Source organism: Colias croceus, chromosome 2, assembly GCF_905220415.1.
Source record: "Colias croceus chromosome 2, ilColCroc2.1".
Lineage (NCBI taxonomy): Eukaryota > Metazoa > Arthropoda > Insecta > Lepidoptera > Pieridae > Colias > Colias croceus.
Genome location: NC_059538.1, coordinates 3771617 through 3790091, shown reverse-complemented (window position 1 = coordinate 3790091; position 18475 = coordinate 3771617). Strand labels below are relative to the sequence as shown.

Genomic DNA, 18475 nt, shown 5'->3' with positions numbered 1-18475 from the left:
ATTGATCTTGTAAAAACGAATTGGTTAACATTAATGCCGCACGTGAATGCGTCGGTGTACTAACAGCGAGCCAAAAAAACGAGTGAGAGAATTCAAAATTAGGTTTTCCTCTTGGTCCATTGAAAAGTTACATTTGGGGTCGCGTTTTTTAGAGGACGCAATTTTATTTTTTTTATGTGTAGGGGGGGGTCAGTATGAAGCTATCACCACGTTTGTGGGGTCGCCACCCTTGTCCCACGGCCACCACCTTGAAAAGAGCGGTTGATATGGTTTTTACGATATATCTCTTTAACTATTTATCTGATAAAAAAACATTGTTAGCATTATTTGTTGCAAATTAAATTCTCTACAACTTTAGTCCAGTAACCTTTTGCCGTAGAACTATAAATAAAAAAAATTATAAGCGAAAATGTTCAGAAATTAGAGTTGTTTATATTTTTCAATAAAACTTTTTTTATCATTTTACGAAGAAATGATATCAGACCATTTTTGTAGATTGTTTTTCGAGGAACACCTTTTATAAATAAAATTTTTTCATTACGTCAATAGGGTTTTACAGCGCTCCGAAGTGAGTACTATTTTCCAGTGCTATTATGTATGTTATTATATATGTATGCTTAAATCTTTAAAACTACGCAACGGATTCTGATGCGGTTTTTTTTAATAGGTAGAGTGATTCAAGAGGAAGGTTTTAGTATATAATTTATTAGGTTTTAGACAAAGCGCGCGAAGCCGCGGGCGGTAAGCTAGTAACTTATAATCGACAAGGATATTATAATTTATAAAATGGCGCAAATGGAGAGTTACGCAAAAACGTGGATAATTAGTCTCATGGCATCATAAAAAGCCTTACATAAAAAAATACGACAGCCTGATTGGTGTTAATATGTCGTGTTGGTAACCTATTAGTCTTCGTCGTATAAAATGAAATACTTAAATACGAGTAAAAAACAGCTTTATTATTTATACAGCAATTGGTTCTTCTTATTCTATTTAACTTAAATACATTTTTATTGTTATAAACTTTAAATAAACAAATCAAATTGTAACGAAAATAAATAGGTAACAATACATAGTAGGTACAATAACATGTAACGTTCATTCAAATTTTATAATGTCAATAAATAATAAGTTTGGAAAATCCGAAATTGCACGCCTCAATTAATCAGATGTAAATCTATACTTCTATACTAATTAAAAATTCTTTCACCATTAGAAAGCTTCATCTTCACTGAGCAACATAGGATAGGTTTTATTCCGGAAATCCCACGGGAACGGGAACTATGCGGGCGAGGCCGCAGGCGGAAAGCTAGTAGTTAATAACTCGCTAGTATTGAAGTCCCCTACAATTATCGTGACCACAGACAGACATGAGACACACAAAGTCTAAGACAGTTATTTAAATATTGAATATAACATTAAGGGCTTTAAAAATATAATGAGTGTTAAATATGTTTTTTTTTCACTATGTAAGTGTTTATATTTCTCTAGAGGTGCAATTTAAAGCGGCCGCACATTGTAAGAATTTTTCTGTCAGAATTTGAGCATGGGACATTTTAGTATGAAGCCTGGTATACCTACCAATTTGCGATAAAAAAAAAGTCATTTTGGCGGCAAGAGATGAAACATGTGCCAATCGATAGTACATCAAAATACAAATAGGAAATACTCTTTGGTAAAATGTCGTAATTGATACGGTTTCGGAATAAATAAGAGTTTAAAAAAAAAATTTTTTTTTTTAGTTTTTTGAATTATTTGTTACTTCTTACACTTAAACGTTAAGACAAAGCATATACAACTTCTAATTTGTAATAAAAGGGTTTCAAAATGTTGTATTACTATCAAAACGAAAGTAAATAAACCAACTTTGGGCTAGGGATACGCACGTGCGGTGCGTCACTTATCGACAACCGTTATCGATTCTTAGAAGGATGAAGAATAGTATACGCTGGCGTAAGTGCGACAGAGAGCGCAATAGATTGCGTCCTGTTTCCATGAATTACTACCCCGCGGGCGGCGAATCTTTAGCGAGTTGGAGCGAGAGGTCCGATAGTCTGAGAGAGAGACTTGAGTCCGGTCGAGAAAAGCGCTGTAGTAGTTTACTGTTTAGTTTGCCACTGTCTTTCCTATTGGCACAAGCGTGTTCGGAGGCTATTTGCAATTGTTCGTTGTTGATTATTTAATTAAGTTTTTGTTATTCAGTTTATGTTGTTGGATTTTTGACATTTTGTGTTGTTATAATTAACTATTATGTCACGCAACTACGGCCCGCCTGGGTCACAGTGTTTCTTATGTGAGAGGAGCACCGCACCGCGCATGGGTGGACGCCAACCCAGACAACAACTATGCAGCTATGAGCTATCTGAAACATATATGGCTGAAAATCCACATGTACTAGCTTACGCGCGTCATCTTCAAAGAGGAGATCAGGTTAGTACAAAAGTATTTTACTTTTATTTTAAATCCGGAGGCCGAGCGGCACTCGCTGAAGCGACATTTTTCGAAATTAAAATTCAAGTTTTTGTTGGAATTCTAACCTCACTTTTTTGTCAACAATGCCCAACTAGCAAAGCGAGCCCGATAGGGCGAGCTTTCATCAAAAGTTGCAACAACGCAATAAAATAAAATTCAAAAGTTTTTGTTGGAATTCTAACCTCACTTTTTTGTCAACAATGCCCAAGCTGCATACAGCATCCCAACTAGCAAAGCGAGGCCGTTAGGGCGAGCTTTTATCAAAAGTTGCTTATCCCCAAACTCGAAGCGGATCCAAACCCCGCGGGCATCAGATGCCCGCGCAATGGGCAACCTCTAGCTAAACATATAAATATGCTTACTAGTCAGACGAATGCAAAACGAACTTTTCACCGTGGTATTTCCCTCTCTTTTGTTATCATAATTATAGTAAACATTTATTTATTCTTAGTGCTTTTTCGTGACATGGGTTACAGACTACATGTTGTAGTCTTGTTTTGTAAACTGATAAATCAAAGCTTATGTATATAATTATTCAACGCTGAGAAACTGTATGTGCAGTTGCACCAAGTACCTATTGGTTTTCTTTCTAAACACCATTTATAATTTTTTTTGGCATTTTATTTATTTTGGCCTTGCTATAATGAGATGAATTATAAAGTATTGTCTGGAGTTTTTAAAATGTGACTGTTAAAATAAATCTTCTTTGTAGTCTTGCGCATTATAATTCGCGACAGGGAGCGCTCAGTTTAGTTCACAGCTCTTAAACGAACTAGTTTGCTCTTTTAGTTCGTTAGTTCCTTCTTTGAAGTCAAGAAATAATAGACATTCTCGTAAAAACATAACAGTCGCAGATCGAACGAACGAACTAAATGATGACGAATCTGAGAACTGAGATCGAACGAACGAACTAAATGATGACGAATCTGAAAAATAGTTCACGTAGTTCAGCTAAAAGAGCGCTCTTTCGAACTAGTTCGTTCGCGAACTGCACAAGACTTACTTTGGTTCACTTGGTTAGATTTTTCTGCTTCCATTCCGTTTTCCGTTAGTTCCTTCACGGAATCGTTCAAAGTATATTTTTATTATCTCATTGTGTGCAACACAGCAGCAGAGATGTTTTTTTCATAAATAAAAAAAAAAACAAAGAGTCTGACGCTCTAAACACTGAGCCACGGAGGCAGTCGCGCACTCGCGGTCAATTTGTTTAATACAATAGTAAGAACCTCTAATTGGCTTTCCGTGTCTATTACTGTTTATTTTGTGTTTATATGCTGTTGGATATCCTACAAAATAAAAATAAAATAATAATAAACGCAGTACCGTAATTTGTTTTTTTAATGTTTTTTCTTTTCTTTTCAGATTGACCCAATTTCTCGGATTTGTCGCCCATGCGTTCAACGGGCTAGTCGTTTTTATGCCCGTGAACAAGCTCGTTTGGCTGTTGAACAGGAAGCTGTAGAATTACTTTTTCAACCACCTCCAGAAGAATCGGCTGATGGACCTGCGAGTGATCCACTAAGAGACGAAATAGAAGCTATCCCACAAGAAGTTCCGTTAGAAGCTCCCGATGACGTTCAGATGGGAGCCCCAGAAGCAGATCAACGTGATGATGTGGACAATCTTCAAGGTGCCTCCCCTGATCTGCAAGTTCCAGTTCCTGGATATTCACGAGTGTCCTCTTCTACCACTTATTGTCTTGTAGCGGGATGCAATTTAAGAGACAACTTACACAGAATAAAACAAACAGTGAGGGCGCATATTTTGTGTAAAGATAGCATTTACATTCCAGAACAAGCGAGAGTTTGTGATGAGCATTTAAATGCAGGCTTAATTTGGCAAGATTTTACACATACACGGCCGATCATACACGGCCCCGACATGACTTGTTTACACCAGTTCAATTGGCAAACATGATGTTATTATTAAAAAAGCCTGTTGAACATTTAAACTGTGCGAAACGAAACGAAAACTGTGCGAATGCATTTGTTGAATGAATTTACACCATTGCATTTAGGATTGTCACGGCATGGTGACAATGTAGATCGGGAACGCGAAGAATTGCGTCAAAGAATTTTAACGATATCGGGCTTATTATATTCGAATTCGGAACACTCAAATCGTCTGATAGTAATTTGTGATGGGACATATGTTTACCTGCAAAAGAGTTCAAACTATTCATTCCAAAAAAATCCTATTCCCTGCATAAATATCGCAATTTGCTTAAAATGTTCATGATTGTCAGTCCCGATGGTTACATAATAGAAGCATTTGGGCCCTATGCAGCCGATAAGTCTGATGCCGTCATCATGAGAGAATTGACTGAAAATGGAGAATTTCGCAGGTTTTTCCAGTCTGGTGACGTATTTATTCTTGATAGAGGTTTCAGGGACGTCATGGGTACACTTCAAGCATTAGGATATCGGGCTTTCATGCCCAAAACAAAAAGTAGACACGAACGGCAACTTTCTACCCAAGATGGGAACGATTCACGGAAAGTGACAATATGCCGTTGGGTAGTGGAAGCGGTTAATGGTCATATAAAGACACAATTCCGTCAACTGCGAAATCAATACTCGAATGTTGCTGCACGCAAGCTGAAGGAGGACTTTAGAATAGCATGCGCTTTATTAAATGCGTTTGGTGCACGTTTCACTGATCACGTGTTAGTTAATCAAATGGTGAACGAAATTAATTTAAAACAATACGCCCCAAATCCGCTCTCAGAAACGGTTATACAAAATAATTTGAATCTGCGTAGAGTCCAATTTCAAACCATAGACGCAGCTGTTGGTCTGGAAGATTTTCCAGTCCTAACCATCTAATCATAAAAGCTTTAGGAACGTATCAAATTGCACAAGCCAGAAGTTATTACGGTGAGCATATAAAAAGAAATGGTGTTTACGAAATACAAGTCTGTAGGGATGATGGAGGCCTATTTCTGGAGAACTTGTGGCTATTACGAGCCAAAATTGATTCACGGCATGCCGGACACCGGACATATTTTGTTTATATTTTAATAAACAATAGCATGCAAGGAAGGGACAAACTCGAAGGCCATTATTGCTCTTGCATAGTAGGGAAGAGAACTCTGGGATGTTGTTCCCATATCATGAGCGTTATATGGTTCTTGGGATGGGCCCGTCACCAAAATGTTTTTCCGCTGCCACCAGCATTATTTTTGGATACAATTATTGTACGACATGACGTAGAAAATGAAGCTAATGACGAATTTTAATCCATACCGAGCACCTTCCTAAAAGCTATGTAGATATTTTTAAGTTTGTGTTATGTTCTTTACATTTTTCTCATTCTAATGTTGTCTAATCAAAGTAGCACTGCAATTACTACTACTTTTATTATTGCAGTACTACTACTATTACTATTGCAGTGCTACTTTGATAAGACAACATTATTTTAAATGTGTCTGAAGTTTTCAACAATTGAGAATTGTATGATTGCTTTAAAAAAATATTTAACGAGCAAACATGTCATATTGGAAATCAATAATCAATAAATTACAATAAATAAGTATACAAAGTCAAAAAAGCTTAAGTTATTTTGCCGCAGACCACATTTGAAAACCCTTTTTTTACAAATTAGAAGTTTTATATGCTTTGTTTTAACCTTTAAGTGTAAGAAGTAACAAATAATTCAAAAAACTGAAAAAAAAATTTTTTTTTTTAACCCTTATTTATTCCGAAACCGTATCAATTACGACATTTTACCAAAGAGTATTTCCTATTTGTATTTTGATGTACTATCGATTGGCACATGTTTCATCTCTTGCCGCCAAAATGAAGTTTTTTCAAAATTTCCAACTTTAGGTATACCAGTTAGGTTCCTTGCTATTTGAGCATGGGACATTTTAGTATGAAGCCTGGTATACCTACCAATTTGCGATAAAAAAAAAGTCATTTTGGCGGCAAGAGATGAAACATGTGCCAATCGATAGTACATCAAAATACAAATAGGAAATACTCTTTGGTAAAATGTCGTAATTGATACGGTTTCGGAATAAATAAGAGTTTAAAAAAAATTTTTTTTTTTTAGTTTTTTGAATTATTTGTTACTTCTTACACTTAAACGTTAAGACAAAGCATATACAACTTCTAATTTGTAATAAAAGGGTTTCAAAATGTTGTATTACTATCAAAACGAAAGTAAATAAACCAACTTTGGGCTAGGGATACGCACGTGCGGTGCGTCACTTATCGACAACCGTTATCGATTCTTAGAAGGATGAAGAATAGTATACGCTGGCGTAAGTGCGACAGAGAGCGCAATAGATTGCGTCCTGTTTCCATGAATTACTACCCCGCGGGCGGCGAATCTTTAGCGAGTTGGAGCGAGAGGTCCGATAGTCTGAGAGAGAGACTTGAGTCCGGTCGAGAAAAGCGCTGTAGTAGTTTACTGTTTAGTTTGCCACTGTCTTTCCTATTGGCACAAGCGTGTTCGGAGGCTATTTGCAATTGTTCGTTGTTGATTATTTAATTAAGTTTTTGTTATTCAGTTTATGTTGTTGGATTTTTGACATTTTGTGTTGTTATAATTAACTATTATGTCACGCAACTACGGCCCGCCTGGGTCACAGTGTTTCTTATGTGAGAGGAGCACCGCACCGCGCATGGGTGGACGCCAACCCAGACAACAACTATGCAGCTATGAGCTATCTGAAACATATATGGCTGAAAATCCACATGTACTAGCTTACGCGCGTCATCTTCAAAGAGGAGATCAGGTTAGTACAAAAGTATTTTACTTTTATTTTAAATCCGGAGGCCGAGCGGCACTCGCTGAAGCGACATTTTTCGAAATTAAAATTCAAGTTTTTGTTGGAATTCTAACCTCACTTTTTTGTCAACAATGCCCAACTAGCAAAGCGAGCCCGATAGGGCGAGCTTTCATCAAAAGTTGCAACAACGCAATAAAATAAAATTCAAAAGTTTTTGTTGGAATTCTAACCTCACTTTTTTGTCAACAATGCCCAAGCTGCATACAGCATCCCAACTAGCAAAGCGAGGCCGTTAGGGCGAGCTTTTATCAAAAGTTGCTTATCCCCAAACTCGAAGCGGATCCAAACCCCGCGGGCATCAGATGCCCGCGCAATGGGCAACCTCTAGCTAAACATATAAATATGCTTACTAGTCAGACGAATGCAAAACGAACTTTTCACCGTGGTATTTCCCTCTCTTTTGTTATCATAATTATAGTAAACATTTATTTATTCTTAGTGCTTTTTCGTGACATGGGTTACAGACTACATGTTGTAGTCTTGTTTTGTAAACTGATAAATCAAAGCTTATGTATATAATTATTCAACGCTGAGAAACTGTATGTGCAGTTGCACCAAGTACCTATTGGTTTTCTTTCTAAACACCATTTATAATTTTTTTTGGCATTTTATTTATTTTGGCCTTGCTATAATGAGATGAATTATAAAGTATTGTCTGGAGTTTTTAAAATGTGACTGTTAAAATAAATCTTCTTTGTAGTCTTGCGCATTATAATTCGCGACAGGGAGCGCTCAGTTTAGTTCACAGCTCTTAAACGAACTAGTTTGCTCTTTTAGTTCGTTAGTTCCTTCTTTGAAGTCAAGAAATAATAGACATTCTCGTAAAAACATAACAGTCGCAGATCGAACGAACGAACTAAATGATGACGAATCTGAGAACTGAGATCGAACGAACGAACTAAATGATGACGAATCTGAAAAATAGTTCACGTAGTTCAGCTAAAAGAGCGCTCTTTCGAACTAGTTCGTTCGCGAACTGCACAAGACTTACTTTGGTTCACTTGGTTAGATTTTTCTGCTTCCATTCCGTTTTCCGTTAGTTCTTTCACGGAATCGTTCAAAGTATATTTTTATTATCTCATTGTGTGCAACACAGCAGCAGAGATGTTTTTTTCATAAATAAAAAAAAAAACAAAGAGTCTGACGCTCTAAACACTGAGCCACGGAGGCAGTCGCGCACTCGCGGTCAATTTGTTTAATACAATAGTAAGAACCTCTAATTGGCTTTCCGTGTCTATTACTGTTTATTTTGTGTTTATATGCTGTTGGATATCCTACAAAATAAAAATAAAATAATAATAAACGCAGTACCGTAATTTGTTTTTTTAATGTTTTTTCTTTTCTTTTCAGATTGACCCAATTTCTCGGATTTGTCGCCCATGCGTTCAACGGGCTAGTCGTTTTTATGCCCGTGAACAAGCTCGTTTGGCTGTTGAACAGGAAGCTGTAGAATTACTTTTTCAACCACCTCCAGAAGAATCGGCTGATGGACCTGCGAGTGATCCACTAAGAGACGAAATAGAAGCTATCCCACAAGAAGTTCCGTTAGAAGCTCCCGATGACGTTCAGATGGGAGCCCCAGAAGCAGATCAACGTGATGATGTGGACAATCTTCAAGGTGCCTCCCCTGATCTGCAAGTTCCAGTTCCTGGATATTCACGAGTGTCCTCTTCTACCACTTATTGTCTTGTAGCGGGATGCAATTTAAGAGACAACTTACACAGAATAAAACAAACAGTGAGGGCGCATATTTTGTGTAAAGATAGCATTTACATTCCAGAACAAGCGAGAGTTTGTGATGAGCATTTAAATGCAGGCTTAATTTGGCAAGATTTTCCCGATCATACACGGCCCCGACATGACTTGTTTACACCAGTTCAATTGGCAAACATGATGTTATTATTAAAAAAGCCTGTTGAACATTTAAACTGTGCGAAACGAAACGAAAACTGTGCGAATGCATTTGTTGAATGAATTTACACCATTGCATTTAGGATTGTCACGGCATGGTGACAATGTAGATCGGGAACGCGAAGAATTGCGTCAAAGAATTTTAACGATATCGGGCTTATTATATTCGAATTCGGAACACTCAAATCGTCTGATAGTAATTTGTGATGGGACATATGTTTACCTGCAAAAGAGTTCAAACTATTCATTCCAAAAAAATCCTATTCCCTGCATAAATATCGCAATTTGCTTAAAATGTTCATGATTGTCAGTCCCGATGGTTACATAATAGAAGCATTTGGGCCCTATGCAGCCGATAAGTCTGATGCCGTCATCATGAGAGAATTGACTGAAAATGGAGAATTTCGCAGGTTTTTCCAGTCTGGTGACGTATTTATTCTTGATAGAGGTTTCAGGGACGTCATGGGTACACTTCAAGCATTAGGATATCGGGCTTTCATGCCCAAAACAAAAAGTAGACACGAACGGCAACTTTCTACCCAAGATGGGAACGATTCACGGAAAGTGACAATATGCCGTTGGGTAGTGGAAGCGGTTAATGGTCATATAAAGACACAATTCCGTCAACTGCGAAATCAATACTCGAATGTTGCTGCACGCAAGCTGAAGGAGGACTTTAGAATAGCATGCGCTTTATTAAATGCGTTTGGTGCACGTTTCACTGATCACGTGTTAGTTAATCAAATGGTGAACGAAATTAATTTAAAACAATACGCCCCAAATCCGCTCTCAGAAACGGTTATACAAAATAATTTGAATCTGCGTAGAGTCCAATTTCAAACCATAGACGCAGCTGTTGGTCTGGAAGATTTTCCAGTCCTAACCATCTAATCATAAAAGCTTTAGGAACGTATCAAATTGCACAAGCCAGAAGTTATTACGGTGAGCATATAAAAAGAAATGGTGTTTACGAAATACAAGTCTGTAGGGATGATGGAGGCCTATTTCTGGAGAACTTGTGGCTATTACGAGCCAAAATTGATTCACGGCATGCCGGACACCGGACATATTTTGTTTATATTTTAATAAACAATAGCATGCAAGGAAGGGACAAACTCGAAGGCCATTATTGCTCTTGCATAGTAGGGAAGAGAACTCTGGGATGTTGTTCCCATATCATGAGCGTTATATGGTTCTTGGGATGGGCCCGTCACCAAAATGTTTTTCCGCTGCCACCAGCATTATTTTTGGATACAATTATTGTACGACATGACGTAGAAAATGAAGCTAATGACGAATTTTAATCCATACCGAGCACCTTCCTAAAAGCTATGTAGATATTTTTAAGTTTGTGTTATGTTCTTTACATTTTTCTCATTCTAATGTTGTCTAATCAAAGTAGCACTGCAATTACTACTACTTTTATTATTGCAGTACTACTACTATTACTATTGCAGTGCTACTTTGATAAGACAACATTATTTTAAATGTGTCTGAAGTTTTCAACAATTGAGAATTGTATGATTGCTTTAAAAAAATATTTAACGAGCAAACATGTCATATTGGAAATCAATAATCAATAAATTACAATAAATAAGTATACAAAGTCAAAAAAGCTTAAGTTATTTTGCCGCAGACCACATTTGAAAACCCTTTTTTTACAAATTAGAAGTTTTATATGCTTTGTTTTAACCTTTAAGTGTAAGAAGTAACAAATAATTCAAAAAACTGAAAAAAAAATTTTTTTTTTAACCCTTATTTATTCCGAAACCGTATCAATTACGACATTTTACCAAAGAGTATTTCCTATTTGTATTTTGATGTACTATCGATTGGCACATGTTTCATCTCTTGCCGCCAAAATGAAGTTTTTTCAAAATTTCCAACTTTAGGTATACCAGTTAGGTTCCTTGCTATTTCTGACGCCCGCCGGACGCGCTCTTTTCATATATTTTGTTGGGGACCCCGCAAATAGAATTCTGTCGTGTCTGACGTCCGCTTCTGATGAGTCCCGGATGCAAACAGACGTCAGAAATTCCCCATCGGATATTGAACGGACGCCGTGCAGGATGCACACGTTTACTTTGCACGACAAGACAAGATGATAGAAATGGATGATTTGATTAAGGAAATTGAAAAATGAAAAATAATTGCTCATGGAATTTAGGTATTACATGTTTCACTGGAAATTGGCGTGCAATTGTGGAATTATTGTTATTGGATTAGAAAAAAAAGAATTATACACATTGAGATATACATATGGAGACGACACCGCCTACATCACTTATGTTCCGCTCAACATACGCCATATGGCGTAACTGCACGCTCATTTTTTATTTGTTTTAAAGTGAAACGCATCAAATATGCCTTCGTGTGTGTTATGATATTGCACAAATAATACGGAAAGGTGCAAAGGAATAACTTTCATCGGTAAGTACCTAACTAGAAAATAATTTTTAAAACTTAGTTAGAGCAAAAAAATAGCGCACAGACTTTGTTCGTGGTGTCTCCTCCTTCATACGTAGTAATATTATCTCAATGATTATACAATATAAATTTATAAAGAATTGAAAAAAATCGATCACGAGGCGGGACTCGAACCCGCATCCTTTCGCGCCATTCCGCCATTTTCTATTCTTTATAAATTTATATTTATAAAAAAAGCATTTGAATGCCATAAAACCAAAAATATCAATTTCAACAGAATTATACAATATCATCTAATACCAGTACCTACTACCTAATGCGCCTTATAAAAATATAAAACTGTGAAATATTAGTTGAGATCTCATTATGCTATGTATGCGCATATTGCGTACATTGAATAGGTATGTACGTTTTCCAACACTATAATAGACTACAATGTTAAAACCTAATTTAAGTTAATTTTTTGAACACCTGATTTTTATAATATTATTTCGGTTGAACAAATTGTTTCCCATTTTTCATAGCTTTTTGATATTTAGTTTAAATGCTATAAAAATGAGAAATTTTTAAAGAGAAGAAAGAAGAAAGCCCCGCCCCCTTTCGCCCCGGCAAGGCGCAAGACGCGAGTTTGAATCCCGCCTCGGGATCGAGTTTTTTTTCTATTCCTTATTTTTGAAGTTATACTTCTTTTGCCGCGATGGAGAAAAATGATGAGAGTGAATTTTTACGATGCGCGCGCACACCGACACCTAAATTTAACAGCATGAAGTTAGTTCTAGGTGGTATGAAAATTGATAACTATGTTCAAATTGTATATTCTAGTATTTTTTCCATACGCCAAGAAGTATAACTTCTAACGCGTGTAGGTACATAAGTACACACACTCTTTTTTTTAATTTAATGGCTTTCTTGTTTTTCATATTCAATTGGCATATTTTCGTAATTGGGCTCTGTAGGACACTTTAACAGTTTTTAAGCCATGATCATGGTTGTAATGGATTCTTCTCTATTTTTGTAGCTAATTACATATGTATATTTCTTAATAAAAATGATATCAATGATTCTAATTTTATAACATGTTTGTTCCATGTCACTTAATTTCTATACCTATAAAGTACACACTGCACGTCTAAATCAAAAAATTGCTTATTTTTATACATAGCTACTAACTTGCATACTTGTGATGTCAACTATTACAATAAAATATGATTAAAAATCACAGCATGCTTCTTATACCATAGTTTGTTACAGAATACATCAACAAATACAAATAAGCTGATTTGGAAAAATTATATTGCTTGTGACATGTTTATGTTATCCATAAATACATTATTATTTATTAAAAAAAATATATTATTAATTTTATACTGTTCCATTCAAAGATATTGATATATTTTTTAATATAGAAGGAGTTGCACTAACTTTTTTATTAACTGAATCGTTTTTGCGTTCAATAGGCTTTGATAATAAGTATTGAGCAAATAAGTCTCTTTTCACATCATGTCTCGATGCATGACTAGTACTGTTAATAGATTTTTGTACTATATTTATTGGCTTCTTATCCACTTTTTCCTGTTTTGGTTTGGGATTATCATAAAATGTATTAGTTGAGTTTAATTTGTTTTTTCTCAGACTCTTCGGTATTGCATTCGATTTAAGTTTCACCAGCGTCGTATTCACAACCGAACAATCAATTTGCATCAGTGTTACATGATCACTTAATATGGAATCTGAAAAATAGAAGATTAACTTAAAATATGTCAAGACGATAAATTATAATTCGAGATTCGAGTTGAATGTAACATCAATCACAGAATTTAATTAATGATATCCAGGGATATTATAAAATATTATAAATTTAATACAACACTGGATATAAATTTTCGAGCTATTTTGTCTTTTTCTTATAATATGCAATGGTTTCATTTTGACATCTGTTCAGTTCAGTTACTTTTCATACTTCCAAAAATCCATTAAAGTTTATTATGTATTACACAATATTATAAACATATTTACCATTCCCAGACCGCGCTGGTAAAATGAGCGCCATTTTTGGTGGTCTAGTGACATTGTGTGAAACAGCTGGGAGAAGCAAATGTTCTCCTTTACCAACGCCGACTACGTAGAACGTATCATCTCGCCTATGCAATGCTTGAAGCAAATCATTCCATTCACCAAAATCATTGACGTCATAATCATTCCTAGCTTTCCTTATGTGCTTGTTATACAGTTTCTCATAATACATTCCACTATCAGCAAATTCGATATCTTTATCCGCTGTGAGAGATCTGCGTAATCTCCGCAACCGCGCCTTATCTCGAATATTTTTACCATTTTTATTTGCACTCGGAAAATCAACCAGATTATTGTCAAGGTTCAACTTATCAAACAGTTTATATGCCTCCATTAATCCACCTAAAATAAAATTCAAGATAAATTCTGCTACTACTAACCCCTTTCTGTTTATATCCCTTCCACTAGTAGGTGTAAGTTTTTTTTTATTAAATAAACTAGCTGGCCAATTAATAAATATGTTTGAAAGATTGTCAAGTGAATTTGAAGACTGAAATGGCACATAGACAAATAGCAAAACGGGATGAAAATATGTTTACAACTTTCTATCATAATCATACCATTAATATGTTCTTCATTGATAAAACTGTTTTTTCCTTTACTCCGCGAATTAGTCCAATTCAAAGTCTTTCCACCGCCAATCCACCGCTTCAATTCTCCAGCTATCCTTATACTTTCTGTTTGATTAATATAATCATTTACTGTACTATTTTGACACTCAATACCCTCTGAACTTCGATTCAACTGGTCGTAATCTGAAGAAAAAACAATGTAAAATATCAGGAATCCAAACTTGTAATTCAAAATTGTTATAAATTAACTGACCTGTGGAAATGTCGTTTTTATTTTCTTCAGTCCACAATAAATGTCTTGCGCCGACATGCGATGGTGCTGGTCCAATAAACGGCTTAGAATTCCAACTGCAATATACAAATATACTATCATTCTCAAACTATTATTTTATTAAAAGAAAACTAAGGAAGCATATAAATCTGAACAAACCCCAATATATTCCAATTCAAGGATACCATAAAGACCATGGCAAAAATAACTGCTATATTCTTTTTCGGTATTAAAATTGATGTATCAAGCTTGGGTATCTGTAAAAACACAATTTACATTATTTGTTAGACATTAATGTGATATAACAATTAACAACAAACAAATTATTGCAAATTAAAAAATATATTGCAATTAATTTTACCTTTCGACTTCTGCCATTAGATTCCAATTGATTTTTAAGTATTTTATTTTCTAACCGTAACCTTGCAATTTCTTGATGTGCCTCTAATAATTGCTGTTCTAATGCTGTAACATACTCTTTCTTCTTTTGTCGTGACTGACAAGCGGACTCTCTGAAATAAAAATAAAAATAATAACAACCAATAATATAAGTGAGGATAAAAATACTCACTTAATTTTTTAAATCCTGATTTTACCATTTCTGGGGCCACCTAACAAGGAATAGATAAATAAAAAAAAAAATAAATAAAAAAAAAAATATATATATATTTATATATTTATACATATTATAATAATAATAAAAGGAAAGAATAACTGAAATATCACATAAATATGTATTTATTAATAATTTTAAGGTGGAAATAAAATAAAGCTTATTAATTAATTTACCATTTCTTTTGTGTGGTGCCTCTCGATGTTAGCCAGAAGGGCTTCTACATTTTAACACAAACATGTGGGTGATGGTCTTACCATGTGGTACTTACCTATTTTTAATCATTCTTTGTTGCTTTTTTATTGCTTTCACTTCAGCTTCACTCAACTGTGGCATGTCCAACAAAGAAGTAACAGAAGTTTCATCAATAATTGTTTCTCCATTGGTGGGTTTAGGATTTAGCACAATATGACTTGCAGGTGGTGAAGACTGCAATAATATAATTTTTTAATTTATACATCTACAGAGTGTCCCATCGTCAGTATACTATTCTCAATGGAACTCATATTATGCATATGTTACCGGAAATGTATGTAATCCGTCATTGTATACAATTCCTAGGAAATGTATGTAATTCCTAAAATCGCACGGAAATGTGTGAAATAAATTATTTTATACACATTTCCTAGGAAATCTAAATAGCGATCAGTATCTTAAATGTTTTACATTTCCTAAATAGCTATCGGAAACGTAAAACATTTAAGATATTGATATGTCACAGGCAAATTGTATATAATCTGGCCGTTTACAAATGGTCGGCATTTTGTAGTAACTATGCCGATAATTCGTAATCAGAAATTTTTGGTTTGAATAAGGGCCCACCTCCTTATCGAAACCAAAAATTTCTGATTAGGTTAGGTTCGTTTAGGTTGGATTCGTGTTTTTTTAAAACTACACAGAAATACTATAAATATAATCACGACTGTCTTTTTGTAGAATTTTGGAAAAAGACGAATTTTCGGCATATTAAAACAGCTAGCCGTAATGTAATACGGTGGATTATACAATCCGACTACGCCAAATATACGCGGGGACAGCGGGACGAGGGGACTGATTACTTGCCAAATGAAAATTTGATTTTATAAGAATAAATATAAGTTGATTTTGTGATATTTACGTTAAAAGTTAGATAGTTGATTTTTAAAATGTTAATTAGTAAGATAATAATATGAACATAATATTATTATATGACTGTTACCCGATTGTATCAATAAGAGCTATAATAAAAAAATAACAACGTGTTTTATTACAGAAAGCATATACTTTACACAGTTCCTAGGATATTGGACAGGACAGGACAGGACATGCATTAAATAGTTTTTAAACAATATTTTATACATTTCCTAAATGGTATCGGAATTGTACACATTTCCTAGGAATTGTATACAATTCCTTGATTTCATACATTTCCGGTAACACATACACTGATTACCCATTCGATTGTTTTATATCTTCACTTGATTAGCAATAAAAGTTTCAAGACACAATTTATAATTTTGAAAAACATTTGTTAATTTATTTAAACTTTTTTAATACCAACATACACATTCACTTTAAAGATAAAAATAAAGATTCCTTACCTTAATTTGATAACCATTTGAGCCCTCAATTTTATGTACATTTTGTGGAGGAGGTGAGAATGTAACCTTACTCTTATTAATATTTTGTGGAATTATAACAATGGGCTTTGTCTTCAATACATTTTGTACTTTACTCCTTTCCAAAAACATGTCATCCTTTCTTGTGACATTAATGTAATTTTCATTAACAACTTTAAAGTAAGAGTCATGGAGGTTATGCGCTAAAAATAAACTCACAAATATAAGATACAAAATTTGAGATAATCTTTTAAATTGTAACTTTTATTTTTTAAATATTTATTTACCTTCAATTTTAGGTGACAAAGAAGATATAATTCTGCTAGGTTCATAATCATTTTCAGTCTTTACAACCTGTCACAAGGTGTAAAAATACAAAACAAATTAATAATATAAAACAAATCCACGAAATTCACAAATAATGGAACAATTAGAATTACCTTTATAACACCATTTTCAATAGCCATAACGGGTCCTTTTCTTTCTACTTCATGATTTGATTTTATTATGTTATGTTCGTATTTATTACTTTCTGAAAATTTACAACAGTATATAGTTATAAAAACATGTTATAATGGTATATGAAGGTTAATTGTTTATAACATACCTGTTTTCTGTAAGAACTGATCCACTTCTTCAGGTTTGAGCTGATAAATAGCTTCTCTGTCATTGCTGGATAACCAGTCACATGGAGATTGTGAGGACTGTCTGGCTGAGGTACTCGAGCTACTGTAATTACATTTGCTATTTGAGACTCTCTAAAGTTTGATTGTATTAAAATTTCAAATTGTTACTGCATAATTTGTATATAACACAAAGCAAAGTACTGTTTTTAAAACATTAGTTACACACAAATTCGAAACTGTGTTTTGTTCAAGTAACAAAAAATATGTGAATAAAAAAAAATAAACACTCACTTCTTGGTATCATCTTCACTACTGGAGTCAGAGTTACTGCTTTCAGTTGGAGATGATTTTATGCTCAAAACAGGTGACACAGAAGGTATCAAGCATGGAGCTGCATCGGCTAAAATTTCACTTGGGGATGCGTCCGCCGAATTTAAGAGTGAAGACCATTGACACTCGCTTAATTCTTCTAAATAAAAATCATCTAAAATAATATAAAAATTAGGGATATATTTCATAATCTTATACTCATTGTGTGTACTCATAGTAAATCATAAAATATGTATAAGTTTGTATTTCAAAAAGTTCCTATTGCTAACTTTTTACATGATATATTTTAAAATTAATTATATATAAGTTCGTATATTTAAAAACTAAAAAGAAATGCCACGTAAATTATTACGTACTAATATGCATCATAGCTCAATTTTAGTTTTCAATGACAAAGTACTTTATCGTAAAATGAAATAATGGAAGTATTTAGTGAAACACACATCCTTTCTAATTAAACGAAAGCGGTATATTGCACTGCTAGTATTGCTTATATTTAAATAACTGCAGAAGTTTTTGCTATATGAATTATTAGCCTTCATGTTATTGCACCGCTTTTTATAATCAGCCGGACATTGTTTACGAAAATTAAATTCATTACTAACCGTATAGGTTGTCTTTGTCGTTATCGAGGATGTCTGCATCCATTGGGAAAGATTTAAACTTCCAGAAAAAAATAACGCTTATTATCAACCTTAATTTATTATTGCATTACGCAGTTAAACATTATAATAAACCACAATCCACATGCGTTACTTATTTACTTTTGGTCTTGGTCAATGGCATG

General features: G+C 34.4%; 3 protein-coding genes across 3 annotated transcripts; 2 read left to right on the top strand and 1 right to left on the bottom strand.

The window, feature by feature from the left end:
• The first annotated feature begins 1868 nt into the window (after positions 1 to 1868).
• Positions 1869 to 4389, top strand: LOC123699845. Its single transcript, XM_045646888.1, has 2 exons — positions 1869 to 2430; positions 3835 to 4389. Exons 1-2 carry the CDS (start codon positions 2251 to 2253, stop codon positions 4387 to 4389), a joined length of 735 nt encoding a protein of 244 aa, XP_045502844.1. The 5' UTR covers positions 1869 to 2250.
• Positions 4390 to 6651: 2262 nt separating this feature from the next.
• Positions 6652 to 9241, top strand: LOC123701615. The gene is made up of 2 exons (XM_045649098.1): positions 6652 to 7213; positions 8618 to 9241. The coding sequence occupies exons 1-2, from the start codon at positions 7034 to 7036 to the stop codon at positions 9239 to 9241; spliced, it is 804 nt and encodes a 267-aa protein (XP_045505054.1). The 5' UTR covers positions 6652 to 7033.
• A 3172-nt stretch (positions 9242 to 12413) lies between these two features.
• Positions 12414 to 18475, bottom strand: LOC123703878 (cyclic AMP-dependent transcription factor ATF-6 alpha). Its single transcript, XM_045652063.1, has 13 exons — positions 18294 to 18475; positions 17650 to 17842; positions 17340 to 17461; positions 17173 to 17264; positions 17020 to 17086; positions 16715 to 16935; positions 15406 to 15563; positions 14883 to 15033; positions 14681 to 14778; positions 14504 to 14598; positions 14239 to 14433; positions 13622 to 14020; positions 12414 to 13335 (listed from the first exon to the last, which is right to left on the bottom strand). Exons 1-13 carry the CDS (start codon positions 18334 to 18336, stop codon positions 12968 to 12970), a joined length of 2202 nt encoding a protein of 733 aa, XP_045508019.1. The 5' UTR covers positions 18337 to 18475; the 3' UTR covers positions 12414 to 12967.

Excerpts from the sequence above, each read along its gene's own strand:
- LOC123703878 (XM_045652063.1), bottom strand. The coding sequence starts at position 18,336 with ATGGATGCAGACATCCTCGATAACGACAAAGACAACCTATACG. Across the intron at positions 17,265-17,339 it reads TCAGTTCTTACAGAAAACAG|AAAGTAATAAATACGAACAT; the intron begins GTATGTTATAAA and ends GTAAATTTTCAG. Across the intron at positions 17,087-17,172 it reads TTGAAAATGGTGTTATAAAG|GTTGTAAAGACTGAAAATGA; the intron begins GTAATTCTAATT and ends ACCTTGTGACAG.
- LOC123699845 (XM_045646888.1), top strand. The coding sequence starts at position 2,251 with ATGTCACGCAACTACGGCCCGCCTGGGTCACAGTGTTTCTTATGTGAG. Across the intron at positions 2,431-3,834 it reads ATCTTCAAAGAGGAGATCAG|ATTGACCCAATTTCTCGGAT; the intron begins GTTAGTACAAAA and ends TTTTCTTTTCAG.
- LOC123701615 (XM_045649098.1), top strand. The coding sequence starts at position 7,034 with ATGTCACGCAACTACGGCCCGCCTGGGTCACAGTGTTTCTTATGTGAG. Across the intron at positions 7,214-8,617 it reads ATCTTCAAAGAGGAGATCAG|ATTGACCCAATTTCTCGGAT; the intron begins GTTAGTACAAAA and ends TTTTCTTTTCAG.